Source organism: Vipera ursinii (genome assembly GCF_947247035.1).
Source record: "Vipera ursinii genome assembly, chromosome: 2".
In the NCBI taxonomy this organism is placed as follows: Eukaryota; Metazoa; Chordata; class Lepidosauria; order Squamata; family Viperidae; genus Vipera; species Vipera ursinii.
In genome coordinates, this window is record NC_139513.1 from 76,099,562 (window position 1) to 76,122,094 (window position 22,533).

General features: G+C 45.3%; 1 protein-coding gene across 1 annotated transcript; it reads left to right on the forward strand.

The window, feature by feature from the left end:
• Positions 1 to 18,829: 18,829 nt before the first annotated feature.
• LOC310633392 (kazal-type inhibitor-like protein) lies at positions 18,830 to 22,492 on the forward strand (the record flags this gene model as incomplete). Its single annotated transcript, XM_083351099.1, has 4 exons — positions 18,830 to 18,932; positions 19,575 to 19,600; positions 22,016 to 22,125; positions 22,441 to 22,492. Exons 1-4 carry the CDS (start codon positions 18,878 to 18,880, stop codon positions 22,490 to 22,492), a joined length of 243 nt encoding a protein of 80 aa, XP_083207225.1. The 5' UTR covers positions 18,830 to 18,877.
• Positions 22,493 to 22,533: the final 41 nt, after the last annotated feature.

Here is a 22,533-nt window from a genome sequence, read left to right on the forward strand (position 1 = left end):
GCTTTACTCAGTGAAAATTCACACTGTGTCTCAGTTTCATTTATCAATAAACAATGAAATTGTTATATATTCTGTATTCTTTTGCAACAATGCCTGTATTTTATTACTTTTTATTATGGTTATAACTGCATAGCTACAGGTATGTGCTTGATACTGTATATTTATAAATCTGAAGAAGATTAAATAATTAGAAGTTTGCTACAGATATCACATCAGTCAGAAGACTCTCCCTCACTTTTGGGGATGCTATATTCTATCTATTAGCATATCTCTAATTCCACATAAAATATATATCACAAAGGTTTTGAGTTTACGCCATCATACAGCCAACAAATCCCTCCCTGTAAATTTCTTCCCTATTTATTAACAGAGACAAACTACCTATCTCCTGTCTACAAGACAGTCAGCAGTTCCAAGAAGATTCCACCCCCATTTGCACTCTGATACAGGTGACCCTGAGGTCACAGATAAACCCCCAAGTGGCCTAAAGCATTCGAGGAGAATATTAATGACCAGATGACTGCAAAGAAATATGATCATTACAACACACACACACACATCTTGTCAGAACCTATGAAACTTCTTGGATGAGAAGCAAACATCATCTTCTTTGCCCTCAAGGAAAAAATAGGCCAGTTGCCTTTTGAAAAAAAATACCTTTGATAGATAAGCAAGCTTCTCAGCTCATTTTTCAGTCATGTAAAACAATCTAATCAGTATTCCATTAAGAATAATAGAGTTGGAAATTTCTCCTTAGTTCTAGATTGGTTGTGTCCTTGATTAATTTCCACCCATTGCTTCTTGTCCTGCCTGCAGGTACTTTACTCTTCTTTATGTTCTTTATCCTCACCTAGAAAAGAATAGGAATATGGTAATGATTCATTGCTGCCTGTATCAATAAATCCAAGTCAAGTCCTTCTCCATCTATCAAGTAATTAGCTTAAGCTTGATACTATGTAATTATTGGTAGTCTTTGTTTGGTGACCACAATTGGGACTGGCAATTTGGTCATTAGGTGAAGTAGTTGCTAAGTGAAACTGAGACTGTGCTTATCTTTCTTCAGCTTTCCTTTGTTTTAAAGACTTGCGAAGGTGGTAAATGCAAGGATTGATCCAGTTACTTTTTCTTCACTGTCATAACTCTAAGTGCCAATGTACGAGGCAATTGTTAAATGAAGAGTATCTGTGTATAGCTTTTCTTACAACACTTTCCCTTTTTAGAGTTCATGTTCATTAAACTGCTTGGAATTTTCCCTTGGGCTGGCAAGATCTTCATTCTTGGGGCCATCTAACCCAGGAAGTCATGTTCATCGCTGGCTACTTTTCTTCTTTGGTTATTTCATCCAGACATCATCCACCCCCCGCCGTGGGTGTTTGGAACCAATTAAATGGTACCGCCCCAGACGCTTAATGGATCCCCAGAGGTTCCAGGCAGCGCTGGGGTCCCCACCTGCCTCCCTTGCTCACAGCTCGGCAGATGCCTTAGTGGAAGCCTGGGAAAGGACGGCCACTGAGGCTCTTGACCGAGTTGTACCCCTGCGGCCCCTGACCCGGTGCAGATCCCGTCGAGCTCCATGGTTCTCTGCGGAGCTTCGGGAGATGAAGCGTCGGAGACGGGGCCTAGAGAGCGGTTGGAGGTCCAGCCGATCCGAATCCGATCGATTGCGACTAAGAGCCTACATTAGGTCTTATCTCGCTGCGATAAGGGAGCCGAGGTCTAACCACTTCGCCACCCTTATCGCGTCCGCAGATAATCGCCCGGCCGCCCTGTTTAGGGTGACTCGCTCCCTCCTGAATCAGGAGGTGAGGGAGGATCCCTTGCAGGGTCGTGCCGAGGAGTTTAACCAACATCTGTCGGACAAAATCGCTCGGATTCGGACCGGTCTGGACTCTGACTGGGCAGAGTCTGACGATCAGGACACTGGCGGTCTTGTCGATATCATCTGGGAGGAGTTTGATTCTGTGACTCCGGAGGAAGTGGACAGGATCATGGGGAGGCTGAGCACCACCACGTGTTTATTGGACCCGTGCCCTTCCTGGCTGGTCTATGCAGCCCGGGAGAGGACACGCAGCTGGTTCCAGGCAGTTATATCGGCTTCTCTGAGTGAGGGTTGCTTCCCCGCCATCTTGAAAGAGGCGGTGGTGAGGCCTCTCCTCAAGAAGCCTGCCTTGGACCCAGCTGTATTAAACAACTTTCGTCCTGTCTCCAACCTTCGCTTTCTTGCGAAGGTTGTTGAGAGTGTGGTGGCGCATCAGCTCCCTCTGGTCCTGGATGAAGCGGATTATCTAGACCCGTACCAATCGGGTTTCAGGCCCGGGCACAGCACGGAGACGGCATTGGTCGCGCTGGTGAATGATCTCTGGAGGGCTCGGGACAGGGGATATTCCTCTGTTCTAGTCCTATTAGACCTCTCGGCGGCTTTCGATACCATCGACCATGGTATCTTGCTGCGGCGTCTCAGGGGATTGGGAGTGGGAGGCACAGTTTTACAGTGGTTCTCCTCCTATCTCCGGGGACGTTCGCAGTCGGTGTTGGCAGGAGGACAGAGGTCGACCGCGAGGTCTCTCATTTGTGGAGTTCCTCAGGGGTCGGTCCTCTCGCCTCTCCTGTTCAACATCTACATGAAACCGCTGGGTGAGATCATTCGTGGCTTTGGAGTTGGGTATCATCAGTACACTGATGATACCCAACTTTTCCTTTCGACCCCAAACCACCCCAGTGATGCCCTCAACGTGATGTCCCGGTGCCTGGAGTCGGTTCGGGTCTGGATGGGGAGGAACAGACTCCAACTCAACCCCGACAAGACTGAGTGGCTTTGCATACCTTCATCCCGGGTTTATTCGGATGTTCCACCTTTGGCTATGGGGGGTGAACTATTACCCCCCGTACATAGGGCTCGCAACTTGGGAGTCCTCCTAGATTCACGGCTCACCCTGGAAGACCATATAGGAGCTGTGACTAGGGGGGCCTTCGCCCAGGTTCGCCTGGTGCGCCAGTTGCGGCCCTATCTTAGCCGGGATGATTTGTGCACGGTCACTCATGCGCTCGTGTCCTCTCGTCTAGACTACTGCAACGCTCTCTACATGGGGCTGCCCTTGAGGACCACCCGGAAGCTCCAACTGGTACAGAATGCAGCCGCGAGAGTTGTGTTGGGAGTCTCCCGATACTCCCACGTTACACCGCTGCTCCGTGAGCTGCATTGGTTGCCAGTTGTCTTCCGGGTGAGATTCAAGGTACTGGTAACAGTGTTTAAAGCCCTTCATGGCATGGGGCCGGAGTACCTTAGGGAACATCTGCTGCCGGCATCAAGCTCCCTGCGCCCTGTGCGTTCCCACAGAGAGGGCCTCCTCAGGGTGCCACCGATCAGAGAATGTCGATTGGTGGTCCCCAGGGGGAGATCCTTCTCTGTGGGCGCTCCGGAGCTGTGGAATCAGCTACCGGTAGAGCTCCGGATGGCGCCCGATCTTCGCTCCTTTCGTCGCGATCTCAAGACGTTTCTGTTTGTTCAAGCTGGCCTAGCCTGATGGGGATTGGTGGGGTTTTTATTCTTGTGTTTTAATTTTAATTTGGTGTTTTAGAACTTGATTCCAACTGTTTTAATATGGGCAATTATTTAATCTTGTTTTAACGTTTGTATTTAGTATTTTATTCTGCCCTGTGAACCGCCCTGAGTCCTCAGGGAGAAGGGCGGTATATAAATATTATTAAATTAAATTAATTAAATTAAGAACATTAGAAATCTAGTCCCAGGCTCGCCCAGAACAATCAAATCTTCAGCAGTACCTAAAATCCAACTTGATTCTTTTTCTGCTCTTTTCTAACCAACCTTCTCTTTTTTTATAACCTAACAGCTTGGTTTTATCTGTGAGAAAGCTTCTCTCTGTGGGAAAAGTTGTGGTTACACAATTGCCATTCAGGTGCTCAGCAACCAATGGACATTTACAATGATCATAGTGTCCTACGGTCACCTGATTGCCATTTGCGAGCTTCACAGATGGTTCTGACAAGCAAACTCAATGGGGAAACTGGCAGGAAATTGCAATTCAAAATCACTTGTGGCACTTAATGACTGTAGGTTATTTGCTTAATCATCACAGACCATAAATTGGGCGTGACTGCATGATGTTTCAGTTTGCAACCACATCACTTAGCAACGTTATTTGTTTCACTGATATTGCCATTTGGGCCTTTCAAGTCCATTCTTGAAATATATATCTTCATGATGGAAGATGGTTTTTACTATTAGTTCTTATCTACTTTCATTTCTGTTTCCAAATCTACAAATATCTAAATCCATATTGATAACCATTATATACTGTAGTGGCCAAAATTGTGGAAACCTTTTGGGAAAAGTGTATTTTTGAGGTTTGATGCCTAATAACACCACTTTTTTGCAGTGGTACCATAAAAATATATATATGTCATCTTGTTTTGGCAATCTTCTTTATCTTTATCTTTATTAGACTTATATACCGCCCTTCTTCCGTAGGACTCAGGGCGGTTCACAAGGTTTTATTAAAATAACAATACAACAATTACAAAAATTAAAAACAGTTAAAATAATTACATTTAAACCTTGAATAAATATAAAACCCCAATTGAAATCCAATTTAAAACCCCAATTAATACTCTCAGTCCAGGCCAGAAAGCTCAAAGAGCCAAGTCTTCAGGTCCCGGTGGAATGAGCGAAGGTCAGGGGCAGTCCTAAGCTCTACGGGCAGCTGGTTCCAAAGGGCAGGCGCACCCACAGAGAAGGCCCTCCCCCTGGGTGTTATCCGCCGGCAATCTTTTACCAGTGGTACCCTGAGAAGACTCTCCCTTTGGGAGCGCACAGGACGAAGGGAGCTTGATGCCGGCAGCAGGTGTTCCCTCAGATATCCCGGACCCAAGCCATTGAATCTCACCCGGAGGGCAACTGGAAGCCAATGCAGCTCGCGGAGCAGAGGTGTTACATGGGAGTATCGGGAAACCCCCATCACAACCCGTGCGGCCACATTCTGCACCAGCTGAAGCCTCCGAGTGGTCCTCAAGGGCAGACCCATGTAGAGAGCATTGCAGTAGTCCAATCGGGAGGTCAAGAGTGCATGAGTGACTGTGCACAGAGCATCTTGGTCCAGGTAGGGCTGCAACTGGCGCACCAGGCAAACCTGGGCAAAGGCCCCCCTGGTCATGGCTCCTATATGGTCTTCAAAACTGAGCCACAAATCGAGGAGGATGCCCAAGTTGCGAGCCCTATCGACGGGGGGTAACACCTCACCCCCCATCATTAAAGGTGGAATGAACTGGTTAGTCCGAGATGCTGGTATGCACAGCCACTCAGTCTTGGCAGGATTGAGACGAAGCCTGTTTCTCCCAATCCAGACCTGGACCGCCTCCAGGCAACGGGACATCACGGCGAGGGCATCACTGGGTTTGTTCGGGGTAGAGAAAAAAAGTTGGGTATCATCAGCATACTGATGATACCCCACCCCGAAACCACGAATGATCTCGCCCAGCGGCTTCATATAGATCTTGAACAGGAGGGGAGAGAGAACCGACCCCTGAGGAACTCCACAAATGAGAGGCCTTGGGGCGGACCTCTGCCCTCCCATCAACACCGACTGCGAGCGGCCCAGGAGATAGGAGGAGAACCACTGCAAATCAGTGCCTCCCACTCCCAAACCCCTGAGATGCCACAGTAGGATACCATGGTCCATGGTATCAAAAGCCGCTGAGAGATCTAAAAGAACTAGGACAGAGGAACAACCCCTGTCCCGAGCCCGCCAGAGATCATTCACCAGCGCGACCAATGCCATCTCCGTGCTGAAACCCAATTGGTACGGGTCCAGATAATCAGTTTCCTCTAGAAACAGAGGAAGCTGATGAGCCACCACACTCTCAACAACCTTCGCCAAAAAGCGAAGGTTGGAGACCGGACGATAGTTGTTTAAAATTGGTGGGTCCAGGGCAGGCTTCTTGAGAAGGGGCCTCATCACCGCCTCCTTCAAAGTGGCAGGGAAGACACCCTCACTCAAAGAGGCAGATATTGGAACCAGATCCGTGTCTCCTCCCGAGCCGCATAAATCAGCCAGGAGGAACATGGGTCCAATAAACAGGTGGTGGAGCTCAGCCTCACCATAATCCTTTCCACATCATCAGGGGAAACAGGATCAAACTCAGTCCAGATAACATGCTCAAGACCGTCCGATTCCTCCACATCAGACTCTGCCCAGTTAGAGTCCAAACCGGCCCGGATCTGAGCGATTTTGTCTGTTAGATGGTGACTAAACTCCTCGGCCCGCCCCTGCAAGGGCTCCTCCCTCACCTCCTGATTAAGGAGGGAGCAAGTCACCCTAAACAGGGCAGCCGGGCGATTATCTGCGGACGCAATGAGGGCAGTGAAGTAATTAGCCTTCGCCATCCTCATCGCCGCAAGATAAGACCTTATAAAGGTTCTTAAATGCAATCAGTCAGATTCGGAATGGCTGGACCTCCAACCGCTCTCTAGACCCCGTCTCCGACGCTTCATCTCCCGGAGCTCCACAGAAAACCATGGAGCCCAACAGGATCTGTGCTGGGTCAGGGGTCGCAAGGGTACAACACAGTTGAGTGCCTCAGTGGCCGCCCTTTCCCAGGCACCCACCAAGGCATCGACTGGGCTCTGAGTGAGGGTGATGGGTATAGACTCAAGCGCCAATGAGGCAATCAGATCACAGTAGGATTCAGATAGTTTATAGTTTATAGTTTATAGTTTATTTGATTTATATACCGCCCTTCTCCTTGGTGGGACTCAGGGCGGTTCACAGGGCATACATAAGAAACACTATACAAAAATTAAAAAGAATTAAATCCATGCCCAATTAAAAACAGAAGTACAGATTAAAAACAATTAAAAGCCCATAATCCCCCATCAGGCCAGACCAGCTAATTCGAACAGATGGGTCTTCAGGCCCCGACGGAAAGTTCGAAGGTCTGGTGCCATCCGGAGCTCCACCGGCAATTGATTCCATAAAGCCGGAGCCCCCACAGAGAAGGCCCTCCCCCTGGGGGCCACCAGTCGACATTCCCTGACTGGCGGCACCCTGAGGAGGCCCTCTCTGTGGGAACGCACAGGGCGGAGGGGAGTCGATGCCGGCAGCAGGTGGTCCCTGAGGTAACCCGGACCCATGCCATGTAGGGCCTTAAAGATCGTAACCAACACCTTGAACCTCACCCGAAAGACAACTGGTAACCAATGCAGCTCGCGGAGCAAAGGTGTAACATGGGAGTACCGGGAAACTCCCAAGACAACTCTCGCGGCCGCATTCTGTACCAGTTGGAGCCTCCGAGTGGTCTTCAAGGGAAGCCCCATGTAGAGAGCATTACAGTAGTCAAGGCGAGAGGTCACGAGCGCATGAGTGACTGTACACAGGGCATCCCGGTTCAGATAGGGCCGCAACTGGCGCACCAGGCGAACCTGGGCGAAAGCCCCCCTAGTCACGGCCACTATATGCTCTTCCAAAGTAAGCCGTGAATCTAGAAGGACTCCCAAGTTGCGAGCCCTATCCACGGGGGGTAAGAGCTCACCCCCCATAGAAAGAGATGGAACATTTGGAATGTCCCGGGATGCCGGAATGCACAGCCACTCAGTCTTGTCAGGGTTGAGCTGAAGTCTGTTCCTCCCCATCCAGACCCGAACCGCCTCCAGGCAACGGGACATCACGGCGAGGGCATCACTGGGGTGGTTTGGGGTCGAAAAGAAAAGTTGGGTATCATCGGCATACTGATGATACCCAACTCCAAAACCACGAATGATCTCACCCAGCGGTTTCATATAGATGTTGAACAGGAGAGGCGAGAGAACCGACCCCTGAGGAACTCCACAAACGAGAGACCTAGGGGCCGATCTCTGCCCCCCTGCCAACACCGACTCCGAGCGTCCCAGGAGATAGGAGGAGAACCACTGAAGAACTGTGCCTCCCACTCCCAATCCCCTGAGACGCCGCAGCAAGATACCATGGTCGATGGTATCGAAAGCCGCTGAGAGGTCTAATAGGACTAGGACAGAGGAATGTCCCCTATCCCGCGCCCTCCAGAGATCATTCACCAGAGCGACCAATGCCGTCTCCGTGCTGTACCCGGGCCTGAAACCCGATTGGTAGGGGTCCAGATAATCCGCTTCATCCAGGACCAGAGGGAGCTGATGCGCCACCACACTCTCAACAACCTTCGCAAGAAAGCGAAGGTTGGAGACTGGACGAAAGTTGTTCAAAACGGCTGGGTCCAGGGCAGGCTTCTTGAGGAGAGGTCTCACCACCGCCTCCTTCAAGACGGTGGGGAAATAACCCTCACTCAAAGAAGCAGATATAACCGCCTGGAGCCAGCCTCGTGTCCTCTCCCTAGCTGCATAAACCAGCCAGGAAGGGCACGGGTCCAACAAACATGTGGAGGAGCTCAGCCTCCCCATAATCCTGTCCACTTCATCAGGGGTCACAGAATCAAACTCTTCCCAGATAACATTGACAAGACCGCCCGTGTCCTGATCGCCTGACTCTGCCCAGCTGGAGTCCAAACCGGTCCGAATCCGAGCGATTTTATCCGACAGATGATGACTAAATTCCTCGGCACGACCTTGCAAGGGATCCTCCCTCACCTCCTGATTGAGAAGTGAGCGAGTCACCCTAAACAAGGCGGCCGGGCGATTATCTGCGGACGCGATGAGGGTGGAGAAGTAATTACACCTCGCCACCCTCATCGCTGCGAGATAAGACCTAATATAGGTTCTTAACCGCAACCGGTCGGGTTCGGATCGGCTAGACCTCCAGCAGCTCTCTAGGCCCCGTTTCCGGCGCTTCATCTCCCGGAGCTCCGCGGAAAACCATGGAGCTCGCTGGGATCTGCGCCGGGTCAGGGGCCGCAAGGGTACAACCCGGTCAAGTGCCTCAGTGGCTGCCCTTCCCCAGGCTTCCACTAAGGCATCAGCCGAGCTGTGAGCAGTGGAGGCAGGTGGGGACCCCAGCGCCGCTTGGAATCTATCAGGATCCATTAAGCGTCTGGGGCGGTACCATCTAATTGGCTCCGTACCCCCACGGCGGGGGGTGGCAAAGCGGAAGACCAGCCGCAGGAGATGATGATCGGTCCATGACAGGGGCATAATAAATGGAGAGCCCCCACCTAGATCATCCAACCACCGTCTAGATAAAAAAATCAGGTCAAGGGTGTGGCCTCCCTCATGAGTTGGCTCTGAAATTACTTGCGTCAGGTCCATGGCCGCCATGGAAGCCATGAACTTCCGAGCTAGCTCAGATGAACCTCCCAGGGATGGTAGATTGAAGTCTCCCAAAACTATAAGTTTGGGAAACTCAACCACCAAACCCGAGAGGATATCGAGCAGCTCGGGCAGGGCTGCCGCTGTGAGACTAGGCGAAATGTACACCAGCAGCAAGCCCAACTGCGCCCCAGGACCAAATCTCATGAAGAGAGACTCACACCCGACTATCTGAGAAACTGTGGCCTCCCGCGGACATAAGGTCTCCCTAATGGTAACCGCCACTCCCCCACCCCTACCTTGAGCTCGTGGCCGGTGTAGCACCCGGAAACCTGGTGGGCAGAGGTCAACCAAAGGGACCCCACCCTCTGGGCCCAACCAAGTCTCCGTGATGCAAGCCAGGTCCGCATGCTCACCCTCAACTAAATCCCTAACGAGGGGAGCTTTATTAACCACGGACCTGGCATTCAGGTACACCAGCCGGAGCTCAGGAGGCTGCACATCCCCGCTCCCGGGACCTCGGGGAAGAACCAGAGGGTCGGAGCGCCTCACCGCTTGAAGACAGCGGAGACGGCCCTCCCGGTAACGATATGGCCCCCTGTCTATCCGCCTGCTGCCTTTCCCCGTCGTGGGAATTGGTAGTCCCACGACCCGCTCAAGAGCCCCAGATGTAACCACAACCCGCTCCCCCCGAACGCCGTCAGACCCAGGCCTGGCCTGCAACAAAGTTGTTTGGCTACCCCCCACCGCCAGACAACCACTACCCCCCACCCCCCTCCCCAACCCCCTAAAAAATTTAGCTAAAAAATTAACCAGGGGCCTCTTATTAGGTTTATATCGAGAGCCCCTGGCCTTTCCCGGCCATCTCTCAGGGTCCCAACAATTGGGCCCCTCATCGAGATTAGGGAAAGAAAAGAAGGCGGGACGCACCCAGGAGAGGGGGGCACCCCTGAGGGCGAGCAAGTCCGTGTCGGAATATTGATGCATCCAGTCAGCAAGTCCAGAGAGGGCAGTCCAATGATTGAAACCAACAGGAGGATCAAAGGAAAGGAGTGGGACATTTGGGCCATCCACCAACCACTGCCACTTGATTGGATGCTCCCAGAGGCATACCACAACCCGTCCTGTCATGTATTGAAGCTGAGAGGTGGACATTTAATAATAATAATAATAAGTTGGAAGGGACCTTGGAGGTCATCTAGTCCAACCCCCTGCTCAGGCAGGAAACCCTATACCATTTCAGACAAATGGCTGTCCAGTCTCTTCTTAAAAACTTCCAGTGTTGGAGCATTCACAGCTTCTGGAGGCAGCTTGTTCCACTGGTTAATTGCTCTAACTATCAGGAAGTTTCTCCTTAGTTCTAGGTTGCTTCTCTCCTTGACTAGTTTCCATCCATTGTTTCTTGTCCTACATTCAGGTGCTTTGGAGAATAGCTTGGCTCCCTCTTCTTTGTGGTAGCCCCTGAGATATTGGAACACTGCTATCATGTCACCCCTAGCCCTTCTCTTCGTTAAACTACACATACCCAATTCCAGCAACCGTTCCCTATATGTTTTAGCCTCCAGTCCCCCGATCATCTTTGTTGCTCTTCTCTGTACTCTTTCTAGAGTCTCAACATCTTTTTACATTGTGGTGACCAAAACTGGATGCAGTATTCCAGGTGAGGCCTTACCAAGGCATTGTAAAATTGGTATTAGTACTTCACATGATCTTGATTCTATCCCTCTGTTAATGCAGCCTAGCACTGTGTTGGCTTTTTTGGCAGCTGCAGCACACTGCTGGCTCATATTGAAGTGATTGTCTACTAGGACTCCAAGATCCCTCTCACAGTTACTACTATTGAGCAAGGAACCACCTATACTATACCTGTGCATTTGATTTTTCCTGCTTAAATGTAGAACCTTACTTTTTTCACCATTGAATTTCATTTTGTTAGATAGCGCCCAGTGTTCGAGTCTGTCCAGATCCTCCTGTTTCAAGTCTATCTTCTGGAGTATTGGCTATTCCTGCCAGCTTGGTGTCATCTGCAAATTTGATGAATTCCCCATCTATCCCCTCATCCAAATCATTGATGAAGATGTTGAAGAGCACTGGGCACAGAACAGAGCCCTGGGGCACCCCACTACACACTTCCTTCCATGTAGATGCAGTTCCATTGAGGACCACACACTGAGTATGGCCTGTCAGCCAGCTACAAATCCATCTGGTGGTGATGCTATCTAACCCACATTTTTCTATTTTATCAAGTAGTAGGTTGTGATCTACTTTGTCAAATGCCTTACTGAAGTCCAAGTAAATTATATCTACAGCATTCCTCTGGTCCACTAATTTTGTCACTTGGTCAAAGAATGCAATAAGATTTGTCTGGCATGATCTGTTTTTGACAAACCCATGTTGGCTTTTAGTGATAACTTTGTTTGCATCAAGGTGTTTGCTGATTTGTTGTTTGATTATGTTTTCCAGTATCTTCCCAGGTATTGAGGTCAGGCTGATGGGTCTGTAGTTTCCTGGATCTATTTTTTCCCTTTTTTGAAGATGGGAACTATATCAGCTCTCTTCCAGTCCTCTGGTAGTTCTCCAGTGCTCCAGGAACTTTGAAAAATATAGTTCAGTGGTTCTGAGATCACGTCTGCCGGTGTTGTGATTCAGGGTCAGCCTGTGGGTTCGGCAGTTGGGTCGGACAACTCAGAGGAGGAGGGGGGTGTTGAAGAGCTTGCTGAGGGGGTTGAAGATCTTGCTGATGAGAGCCCTCAGCCAGGCCCCTCCCACTTGGTCACCACGGAGACCCAGCTGTGTGAGCCTGACAGTGTGGATGAAGATGACCCACAGCTGGCCCTGTTCAAGGACGCCCGACGCAGGAGGCAGTCAATTAGGAGTAAACAGAGGAAGGCAATGGGGCTTCTCGGAAGGAGGCACAGAGAAGCCACGCCCTGAACTCTATATAAGGGGAATGTGTGGGAGGGCTGGTTTGCTGAAGGCAACCACTTGGATGGTTCATGTTTCTTAAAGCTCCTGTTTCTTGGTTTGTCTTGTTCCGTTTGTTTTTGTGGTAATAAATTTAGCAGGCGTAATTCCAGCCTCTTGCCTTCTTGTAAAAGGGGTTGTCCCTGCCTTTTCTGCAGGGCCGGTAGCAGGCTGGTACAGAACAGCCGGTTCCTTGAGGACCTTGGGGTGTAATCCATCTGGTCCTGGTGATTTGAACTCATCTAGGCTGGACAGGTGCTCACTTACCATTTTCTTGCCTATCTTAACTTGCGTTTCTATTCTGTTTTTTATGGCACTGGTTTTGGTAGGTTGGACTGTTTTTTCCCTTTGTGTAGAGACAGATGCAAAAAAACTAGTTAAATAGTTCTGCTTTCTCCCTGTTGCTTGTCACCTTCTTGCCACTTTCCCCCACTGATGGACCAACCATTTCCTTAACTTTTTTCTTGTTTTTTATATGTTGAAAGTAGCTTTTTTGTTATTTTTGACATTGGTCGCAAGTCTTAGTTCATTTTGAGCCTTAGCTTCCCTCACTTCATCTTTGCAGGCATGGGCTGTTTGCTGATATTCTGCCTTAGTTATGTGCCCATCTTTCCACTTCTTATATTTGTCCTTTTTTCTTTCAATTTATCAGAGTTCTTTATGCAGCCATGCTGGTTTATTTTGAGAGCTGTTATTTTTCTTATTGGTTGGTATTGTGCTAGACTGGGCCTTTATTATCTCACTTTTCAAAATTTCCCAGGCTTCTTGAGTTGTTTTCCACTTTAAGATTCTCATTCATAGAATTCTTCCCACGATCTCTCTAAGTTTATTGAAATTAGCTCTTTTAAAGTCCAAGACTCTAGTTTGACTCTGTTCTATTGCTTGTGCTTTCAGAATGTTGAACTCCAATATTGCATGATCACTTCCCAACAAGGTTCCTGTGGCTCGACACCTTCTATCATTTCATCTTTGTTAGTGAGAATTAAATCCAATATGGCTAATCCCCTAGTTCCCTTTTCTACCTTTTGGGAGAGAAAGTTGTCTGCTAGGTTTGTCAGGAATCTGTTAGATCTTCCACTTGGTGCAGAATTTTTCTCCCAGTTGATATCAGGGTAATTAAAGTCCCCCATTACTATTGTGATGTGCTTCCTACATATCTTAGTTAGCTGACTAGCAAAAAGTTCATCTATTTCCTCTGCTTGGTTGGGCAGCCTATAGTATACACCTATGGCAATGTCATTTTTTCCCCTTTTATATTGACCCAAATGCATTCAAGTTTACAGTTTTCATCATTGTTGTGCTCTATTTCTGTAGAGATAAAGTTATTTCTTTTATATAGAGCAACTCCACCTCCTCTTTTGTTTAGTCTGTTTCTTTTAAATAATTTAAATCCCTCTAGCTGCGTGTTCCATTTGTGGGTTTCATCCCACCATGTTTCCGTAATGGCAACAATATCATATCTGCCCTCATGTACCTGAATTTCTAGTTCACCCTGCTTACTGTTCATACTCTGTGCATTGGTGTATAGACATTTGAGTCCTTTATGACTGACCCTGTGTTTACTTGCTACATAACTTGTGTGGTACCTGACTTCCCCTATTTTCTTAGATTGTCAGGGACAATGATGTTCTGTATCAATTAACTCCCTGTCCCCGTTGTTTAGTTTAAATATTCCTCCAGAAAATCTGTGAATTTATTGCCAAGTAACTCAGTCCCTTTCTTGGATGGATGCAGACCATCTCTTTTGTACATTTTTTCATTGGACCAGCTACAGACATTGTGACTAATATAACCAAAGCCGTCTCCTTTACACCACTCCTTTAGCCACATATTAAATTCTGCTATATGCTGGCCTTTTCCATTTTGCTCCTTATACACTGGTAAGACCTCTGAAAAAGTGAGCCTACAGCCTATTGTGCACAGAGAGTACAACCTTTTGGGACAGATTGTTAGTGCCAAGATGTACAATCGCATCCACATCACAGTCTTTTCTGGCATTGTTGACTATTTTGAAAATACGCTTCTTGTCCCTACTGGCAGTAGCACCTGGAAGACACCTGACCTCTTTTGAAACCTCTGTATCCTTTCCTAAATTTACATCCCTTATAATTGAATCACCAACCAGAAGGTGGCTTCTCTTTTTGGGTACCTTTCTTTTCTTGCATGACTGATGTGTAATACCTGATTCGCACTTCTCCCTGTCAAAAACAACTTCATCTCAGACCATGGTCCCCTGCTTATTTGAGTTATCATCACAATTACCTTGACCTGTTTCCTTAATGTCCCTGTTGAGGTCAGCAAAGGTGCTGTATCTGTTATGCAGGGACACAGCGGAAGCTTTGGGTTTATGGTTCACAGCTCTCACTCTGCCAGATCCCACGGTTGTCCACACTGTCCTTCTCCTGCAGGATTTTTGCAGTAGAGCGGGCTGATAGCACGGAGGCTCAATAGGGTAGAAGGGCTGAACTGAACACCTGATTTCTGCCTGAAGAGCACAGATTACAGACCCTAGATAAATAATCTGTCCTTGTAGACTAGTGATTTGTGTACAGATAGGACAGTTTCCCAGTTTGAAAAGAGTGCTGCAAAAGACAGCTGCAAAACAAGTGTTGCACTGAACTAAGCCAGACATGTTGAGATGAAAGGAATCTCAGATGCACTTATTTATTTATTTATTTATTTATTTATTTATTTATTTATTTAATAATATTTCTTTACCGCCCTTCTCCCGAAGGACTTGCCCTGAATGTACCACCATTTTTGATTTTTAGTTATATGATTCGCGCACCATTAGGCGCGTGGGCCGCTACTGTGCTCCTCTACCCATCTTCTCCTTAACTCAAAGTATTGTAGCTTTTCCCAGCAGTGTCAGTGTGTTAAGTGATCGCCATCAAGTTGGTTGGTTTTTTTTTTCTTTCTTTCATTTAGTGAGCTTGTAAAACATAATAAAGTTAAAGTAATGGTGCAAAGAGTTGACTGGTTGCCCAGAAAGTGATGTAAAATGGTATTATTAAGTGAAGAAGGCTACAGTTATAAAGAAATTAGAAGAAAAATTTGTGGAATCTTAACCAAAGGTGGCATTTCTACTGTACACTTTTTCCCAAAAGGTTTCCACAGTTTTGGCCACTACTGTATAAATACACACACAAACACAAACAATTTATTTAGAAGTCTCTGGTAACTTTAGGTTTTAACTCAAAAATCAGCCAAGTCTCTTTCTATTTATTATGTAGGATAGCACATATTATAGTTTTCTCCTCAGAATCCTTCCTTCCTTCCTTCCTTCCTTCCTTCCTTCCTTCCTTCCTTTCTTCCTTCCTTCCTTCCTTCCCTCCTCTTGCTTGCTTGTTTGTGTGCTACAGCTGCCAAAAAAGCCAACACAGTGTTAGGCTGCATTAACAGAGGTATAGAATCAAGATCACATGAAGTGTTACTACCACTTTAAAATGCCTTGGTAAAGCCACACAGTTTGCATTCAGTTTTGGCTGCCACAATACATGAAAAAAAATGTTGAGACTCTAGAAAGAGTACAATGAGGAACAACAGGGATGATTAGGGACTGGAGGTTAGAACATATAAAGAATGTTGCAGGAATTAGGCATGTCTAGTTTAATGAAAAAAAAGGTCTAAGGGTGACATGATAGCAGTGTTCCAATAGCTAAGGGGCTGACACAAAGAAGACAGGATGAACCTCTTCTCTAAAGCAGCTGAAGGCAAGACAAGAAGCAATGGATGGAAACTAATGAAAGAGAGAAGCAACCTAGAACTAAGGAGAAATTTTCTGACTTTGAGAAACAATTAATGGAACAACTTGCCTCCAGAAGTTGTGGGTACTCCAACACTGGAGATTTTTAAGAAGAGAATTGGACAACCATTTGTCTGAAATGATATAGGGTTTCCTGCTTGAGCAGGGGATTGGACTAGAGACCTCCAGAGCTCCTTCCAACTCTTTTATTCTTTTATTCTGTTATTTATCCTATGCCTGCCCAGAATGAGTGACTTTTGCTAAAAGTTTGGGTGATAGTGTTGATTAAAAGGTGAAAGTAGGTCTATATGTCACAAAGTAATTCTAAACCCCTTTCATAAGGGAAGGGCATTTCTTGGCCCATAAAAATGTAAATAAATCCTAAATCCTAATAAATCCTTAACTCTTTGAAGGCTGGTTGTCACTTGCTACTTTTGTCTTGAGCTCTCTTCTAAAAAGGACCATCTCAAATTAGTACAACTCAACGTGTGCCTATCATATCACATTTCCATAAGAAATTCAAATCAAGTGTCTTTTCAAATTGTATCTAACCAAATACATGGTTAGATTTTTTTTCCCTTAGAAATTTGACATGCCTGTCTCAAATGATTCCATACTAAAACCAAATAAAAGCAAGAGGCTACTTCTACAGATTTGATTATATCACAGGGAAAATCTCTATACTAGGACTTTTTAAACTGTGGGTCACAGGTCCTGGGATGGTCTCAAGCAACTTAAACACAGATACAACAGTTTAAAAAAGTGATCAGGATGATGAAATCATAGTAAGTAGGAGAACCAAGACTGATTAATTTTTGTAACCCCACTATCTTGCCAAGATCAGCTCCTAAATCAACCAGGTGCCTTTTCAAATTTTATGTAGTAGTCAAACACAAGTGGCATATTTATTTTTTCTTCAGAATTTATCAAGTATGGATGATGATTCTTTTCTTTTAAAAAACGTATCTGCATAAGAGTGGGTTTTGCTTACAAAAGAGGTGAGAAGCTGGAGGTAAAGGTAAAGGTAAATGTTGACTCAGAGTTATGCCCAGAAGGTGGTTCTTGGCCCAGAAAAGGCTACCAACCTCTAGCCTACAATTTAAAAATGAGAAAGACCACCTTTGTGTGTTTTGTGTATGTGTGGAAAGCCACAAGTGTGTAAAAGGGAAAACTCTAAACCTGATCAACCTTCAGATACCAGTTGCTTGTTTTCCTAAACTAATTTCTAGTCCCTCTAAAGAAGAAAGGAACACAATAATATGTGAACAACCAGTTCTCTGTGTGGATGCCGCTTCCAAAAGTCCATTCTGGGCAAAAGCAACAAAAAATTAACTACCAGTTCTGCCGAAGTGGTGCGTATTGTGTAGTGGGTTCTTGGCCGCATGGTCAGACAACAGACAAAGGATTCAGCATGGCAGCTCTTTATTGGAAGCAGTACTGAACAAACAAAGGGGTTACCTGTACCCCCTTATATACTTGGCCAGGTGCACTGGCAGCCAATGCCTTATTTGGGTTTTCCCACCGGGCGCTTACCAGCCAATCCAGATACAGTACAGCGCCACCTGATGGTCACAATGAGCTGCTGCTATATTTTATTATCCCCATACATAACAGTGCAAACTGGCTGAATCCCACCACTGCACTGATGTCAGAAGAGTTTCTATTCCTGAACCTAATTTCTTGCAAGGAGAAAGAAATGTTACAATCCTCACATGCACCATTAAAACTTTCTTCAGTTTCCCTGAAGGCCTCTTCTTGTCTGCCATCAAATGAAATGACTGGGGAATATAAATTTATTTATTTATTTATTTATTGGTTTGTTTCGATTTATATACTGCCCTTTTCCCGAGTGACTCAGGGTGGTTTACAGGGCAACTTAAAACAGTGCAATGTACAAATTAAAATAAAATAAAATTAATAGCCCCAAAAGAGTTTAAAATTTAAAATTTAAAACCTTAAAACCCCTCAGTCCAGGCCGGCTAACTCAAATAGCCAGGTTTTTAGGTCCTGGCGAAATGAGCGAAGGTTGGGGGTGATCCGGAGTTCCACAGGCAGTTGATTCCATAGGGCAGGCATGCCCACCGAGAACGCTCTCCCCCTGGGTATCGCCCGCCAGCACTCCCTGACTGGCGGGACCCTGAGGAGGCCCTAACTGTGGGAGCGCACAGGATGATGGGAAGTTGATGCTGGCAGCAGGTGCTCCCTAAGATAATCTGGACCCATGCCATATAGGGCTTTATAGGTCATCACCAGCACCTTGAATCTCACCAGGAGGGAAACTGGAAGCCAATGCAGCTCGCAGAGAAGAGGCGTTACATGGGAGTATCGGGAGACCCCCATCACAACTCGCGCGGCTGCATTCTGCACCAGCTGAAGCCTCCGAGTGATCCTCAAGGGCAGCCCCATGTAGAGCGCATTGCAGTAGTCTATCCGGGAGGTCACAAGTGCATGAGTGATTGTGCGTAGGGCATCCCGGTCCAGATAGGGCCGCAACTGGTGCACCAGGTGATCTCTTTTGGCTTCTAAAGAAGTGCTTTTAATTTAAATGATACCAAGGCATTTGTGGTGATACATGTACTGTGTATAACTATTGTTTGGTGAATAATGATATTTTTCACATTTTCCCCTTTGAACATTTACTGTAGTTTTCTTGCTTATAATTTATGACTTACCAAATGTTTACTGTTCCCAAAGATTCATTTAATATTTAGTAATAGAAGCTGACTAACAGAAGCCTTTCACATTCCCTTATACTAATAGAATGGTGAAACTGAAAAGTGTTTGCAATGTCAACATTCTCTTATCTTTTTTTGATAAGGTTGTGGTGACTTGCATGTGTAAATATAAATGTCCAGCTAGAGCTTAAACAGCACTTGTGTCCGTGATAGCTAGAAGCTATTTCAGTGGAAGAACTCTGGTGTGACTGATCCTCTCCTACCAAGATGAAGGTGGCTTTTTGCCTGTTCTTCACCCTGGCACTCTTCTTTTTGCACTCAGGTAAGACAAGCACCACTTTGCAAAAGACCCTTTTCAGCTAGATGGCATTTTGAGACTTAGATCCACACTATCAAGTCGTTCTCACAAAAGTGGGCATTTTAAAGGCTCCTTCACATGAATGTCATGTTTATGCAGGATTTCCAAGCCCAAATTACAACTGGTATTATATAGAAATAATATAAATCTTTAGAAAATAAAACTTCAGCGCTCCAAAGTCCTGACACCAACAAATATCAAAGTTTAAAGACTAAGTAACTTTCAAATGTTAAAGCCACAGAAAGCATTTCTGATGTGAATCAAAACCTGGAAGCCTGGCTTTAATCAACTAAATTCTAACTACCCATTATACTTAGCCCAACATTGTATTCCAACAAAAGGGTTATAAATTTAGATTCACTACAGTGTTTTTGATTGCTTATTTTTGTGTTTATGTTGTCAGCTGATTAAAGAAATTGATATTTAATTTGATCATGTTTTTATTCAGTGATAGTTGCATTAATCTGAATATATTTGCATTTGAGTCAGAAAGAAATGCGTACGGTCAAATACTCTTTTTTTGCAGGGAAAAATATTATTTAGTTGGCGCTTATTCAAGCCATGATTTTACTTTATATTGTTTATGGATTTGATCTTTTTTTTTAGATGCTGTTGAAGAAGAAAAAACACCAGTAAGTGTGAACTATATAATTAACCCAAATGATCACAGTTGAGGATTTATATATGCAATGGTTTTGCAGGGGTGAGAGGCTGGGGGATGGGGAGGACAGATAGCAATAAAAGCAATGTCTGGAGTGAAATTTATGTGGACTTTATGGATTTTTTTTTAAAGGTAACCAATTTTTAGTACGAAATGGTAAAATTGTGATTTATGTTGCAGGGAATAAAAGACAGAACATTCAAGGAAATAGACCTTCCTGTATAATAGGTGTAATTAGAGAACTGAATAATAAATTAGATGTCTTCCTCCTCCTTTTAATATTAGAAAAGTACATGGTGGAAAATGTATTGTCTCTGACTTTAAGAAGAGCACAATACATTAATTTTTTTTTTGGGGGGGGGGTCCTTGGTGCTCTCTGAGTTTGGTTGTTTCTCATTACCCAAACTAGGTAATTGTTAATCCACACTAGCACTGACATGTTATCTAGTTTGGGTAATAAAATATCTTCAAGAAAACAAATAAGCTCAGAAAGCACCAAGGACCCCTCATTTCAACACTGAGCTACAAATATTCTCCTTTATTGTTACATAAGTCATCAATATATTTTTTTAAAGAAGATGACAAAAATATGCTACCTTTTGCAGAATCAAGCTTGACATGAAAGGGAGTCTCTGCTACATTTTGTCTGACAAAACATTCAACAATCAATCCCTTCCAAGTATAGATGCTGAAAACGCAAAACAGGATTAGAATGTTGGAAGAAAGATGTTGCTGTATCACCCATTTGCTGCCCAATTGTCTCTCTCTGCGATAGTGATGACAAACTGACCTCAAGTGCAGTATTGCAGTCCTCCAAACAGATGGCCCCTAGAAGGATATGCCTTCATGCCAAAACTATATAGTTGGGATTTGGCATCTTTTAAGCCCTATTCCTAAATATTATACTATTATACTATTCCTAATATTATTAGATACAGTAAAGGGTCTGGAAGGAGGAAAAAAAACAGGTTTCTCCTTTGAAATGCAGTAGTCCTAGACTTGGACTGCCTTCCACTTGTTTTAGACAGCAGTCATATTAAGAGCATTCTTAAATTACTTTAAATGCAAATAAAACAAAATCAGATTTGGCCCTAGTCATTTTACTCTGGAGGATGGCCACTGGGTCACCATTCAAGGGACACCTATATATCTGGGGTGTCAAATTGCTGACCCGTGGGCCGGTTGTATCATGCGGAGGCTGCGCCCACCCCAGCTCCGGCAATGCATAAAAAGTCACGATACATAACGACACGTCATGTGACGTGGTGAGTTTGATACCCGTGTTCTATTTGCTGGAAAGAATGAAGGAAGTCTAAGACACCTAAATACCAGCAAATGCTAAAAAGAACAAACACGAAACCTTCAGAAGAAAGAAAGGAGCACCTTCATTCTGGATGGGGGGGGGGAAAACAACTTCACCTGTTCCTGAAATTTACTTCAATCAAGAATTAAATTTTGGCATCTCAGTGGAGCTCCTCAGCTGCATTACTACAGCTGCTTTCTAAAAGCAGAGTTCTCTCAAATAGTTAGCTGGGTGGGATATCGTTAGAAATCATAGGTGGGGAGTACTGCTTTTTAAAAATGCATTTACTGAAGTGCAAAATAATGACAAATGTAAAATAATGACAAATGAAGATAAATACAGGTAGAAGCATTTCCCCACATGTTTAACTGATATGCTGTAAGACATATCACAGCTCTACAATATTTGGGGAAGGTTCATTTTATTTATACAAATGGATCTTACATAAAAGAGCAAGATGGACTGTTAACAGAAAGTTAAGTCAATAATAAGCACATACGAGTCATTACAATAATACTAATGGGGAATAAAATACCAGATTTTTATCTGATATAAAAAGGCACATAACCTCAGGGCAACCTGGCTTCAAGAAGAAGGCTTTTTAAAGTTGTCCATGGAGATTCTCATTCACCCAGGTCATGATTGTCCCAAAGGTGCTTTTTTCCAAAAGGCAATTGCACTCTCAGGCTGGTTTACAAATGTCAGCACATTGTTCCCAACAACCTGAGTCCTCATTTTACCAACCTTGGAAGGATGGAAGGCTGAGTGAACCTTGAGCCCATCAGGATCAAACTCTGGCCTGTGGGCAGAGTTAACCTGCAATACTGCATTCAAACCACTGAACCGCCATGGCTCCTCATGGATTCTCTACATGGGCCAATTCCTTCTGATATGTAGACTTCATTGTCCAGAATTTCTCAACCAACATGACCAGTGTAGAGATTTCTGGGAGTTGAAGTCTCCACACATGGAATTCTACAAATTGGAAAACACTGTTTTATATCACTGGATTTGGAATGATACAAGATCTTTAGAAGCTTGAGATTAGCCAAGAGAAGTTAAAACCCATTGTTCTCTCCCAAGGTTGATTGCACTGGCTTTCCCAGACTTGCGTGCACAAAGGAGTACATGCCCCATTGTGCCTCCAATGGTAAAACCTATCCCAACAGATGCTATTTCTGCAATGCATTTGTGTAAGTATCAGTTTCACTTATGATGCCAAAATGAACCACTTGAGTAAATTTCTTTGTAGGAGACCTGAATTTGTTGCAGTTTATATTTGTTACAGTTAGGCTGACAAAGATTGTTTTGATGTAAATGAATTCCCTCATTGGAGGACTTTTTCTCTATTGTGATACCATAGCAAGCTAAGATGAAGCAAGGGTTAATTTTGCTAATTACAGTAGATTCTACAATTCTAGTACTGTAAAACACGTTGGGTATGTATTTGTGAAAAGGGTTACACCTTCTGGTTTTTCAAATTCTGTGCTTTATCGTTCTCTTCATAGTGAAAGCCGTGGATTATTAGCATTACGTTACTATGGAAAATGTAAAAAATAATGCAGTACTGATCCAGAGGACTGAGATATTCCTCCAAGCAA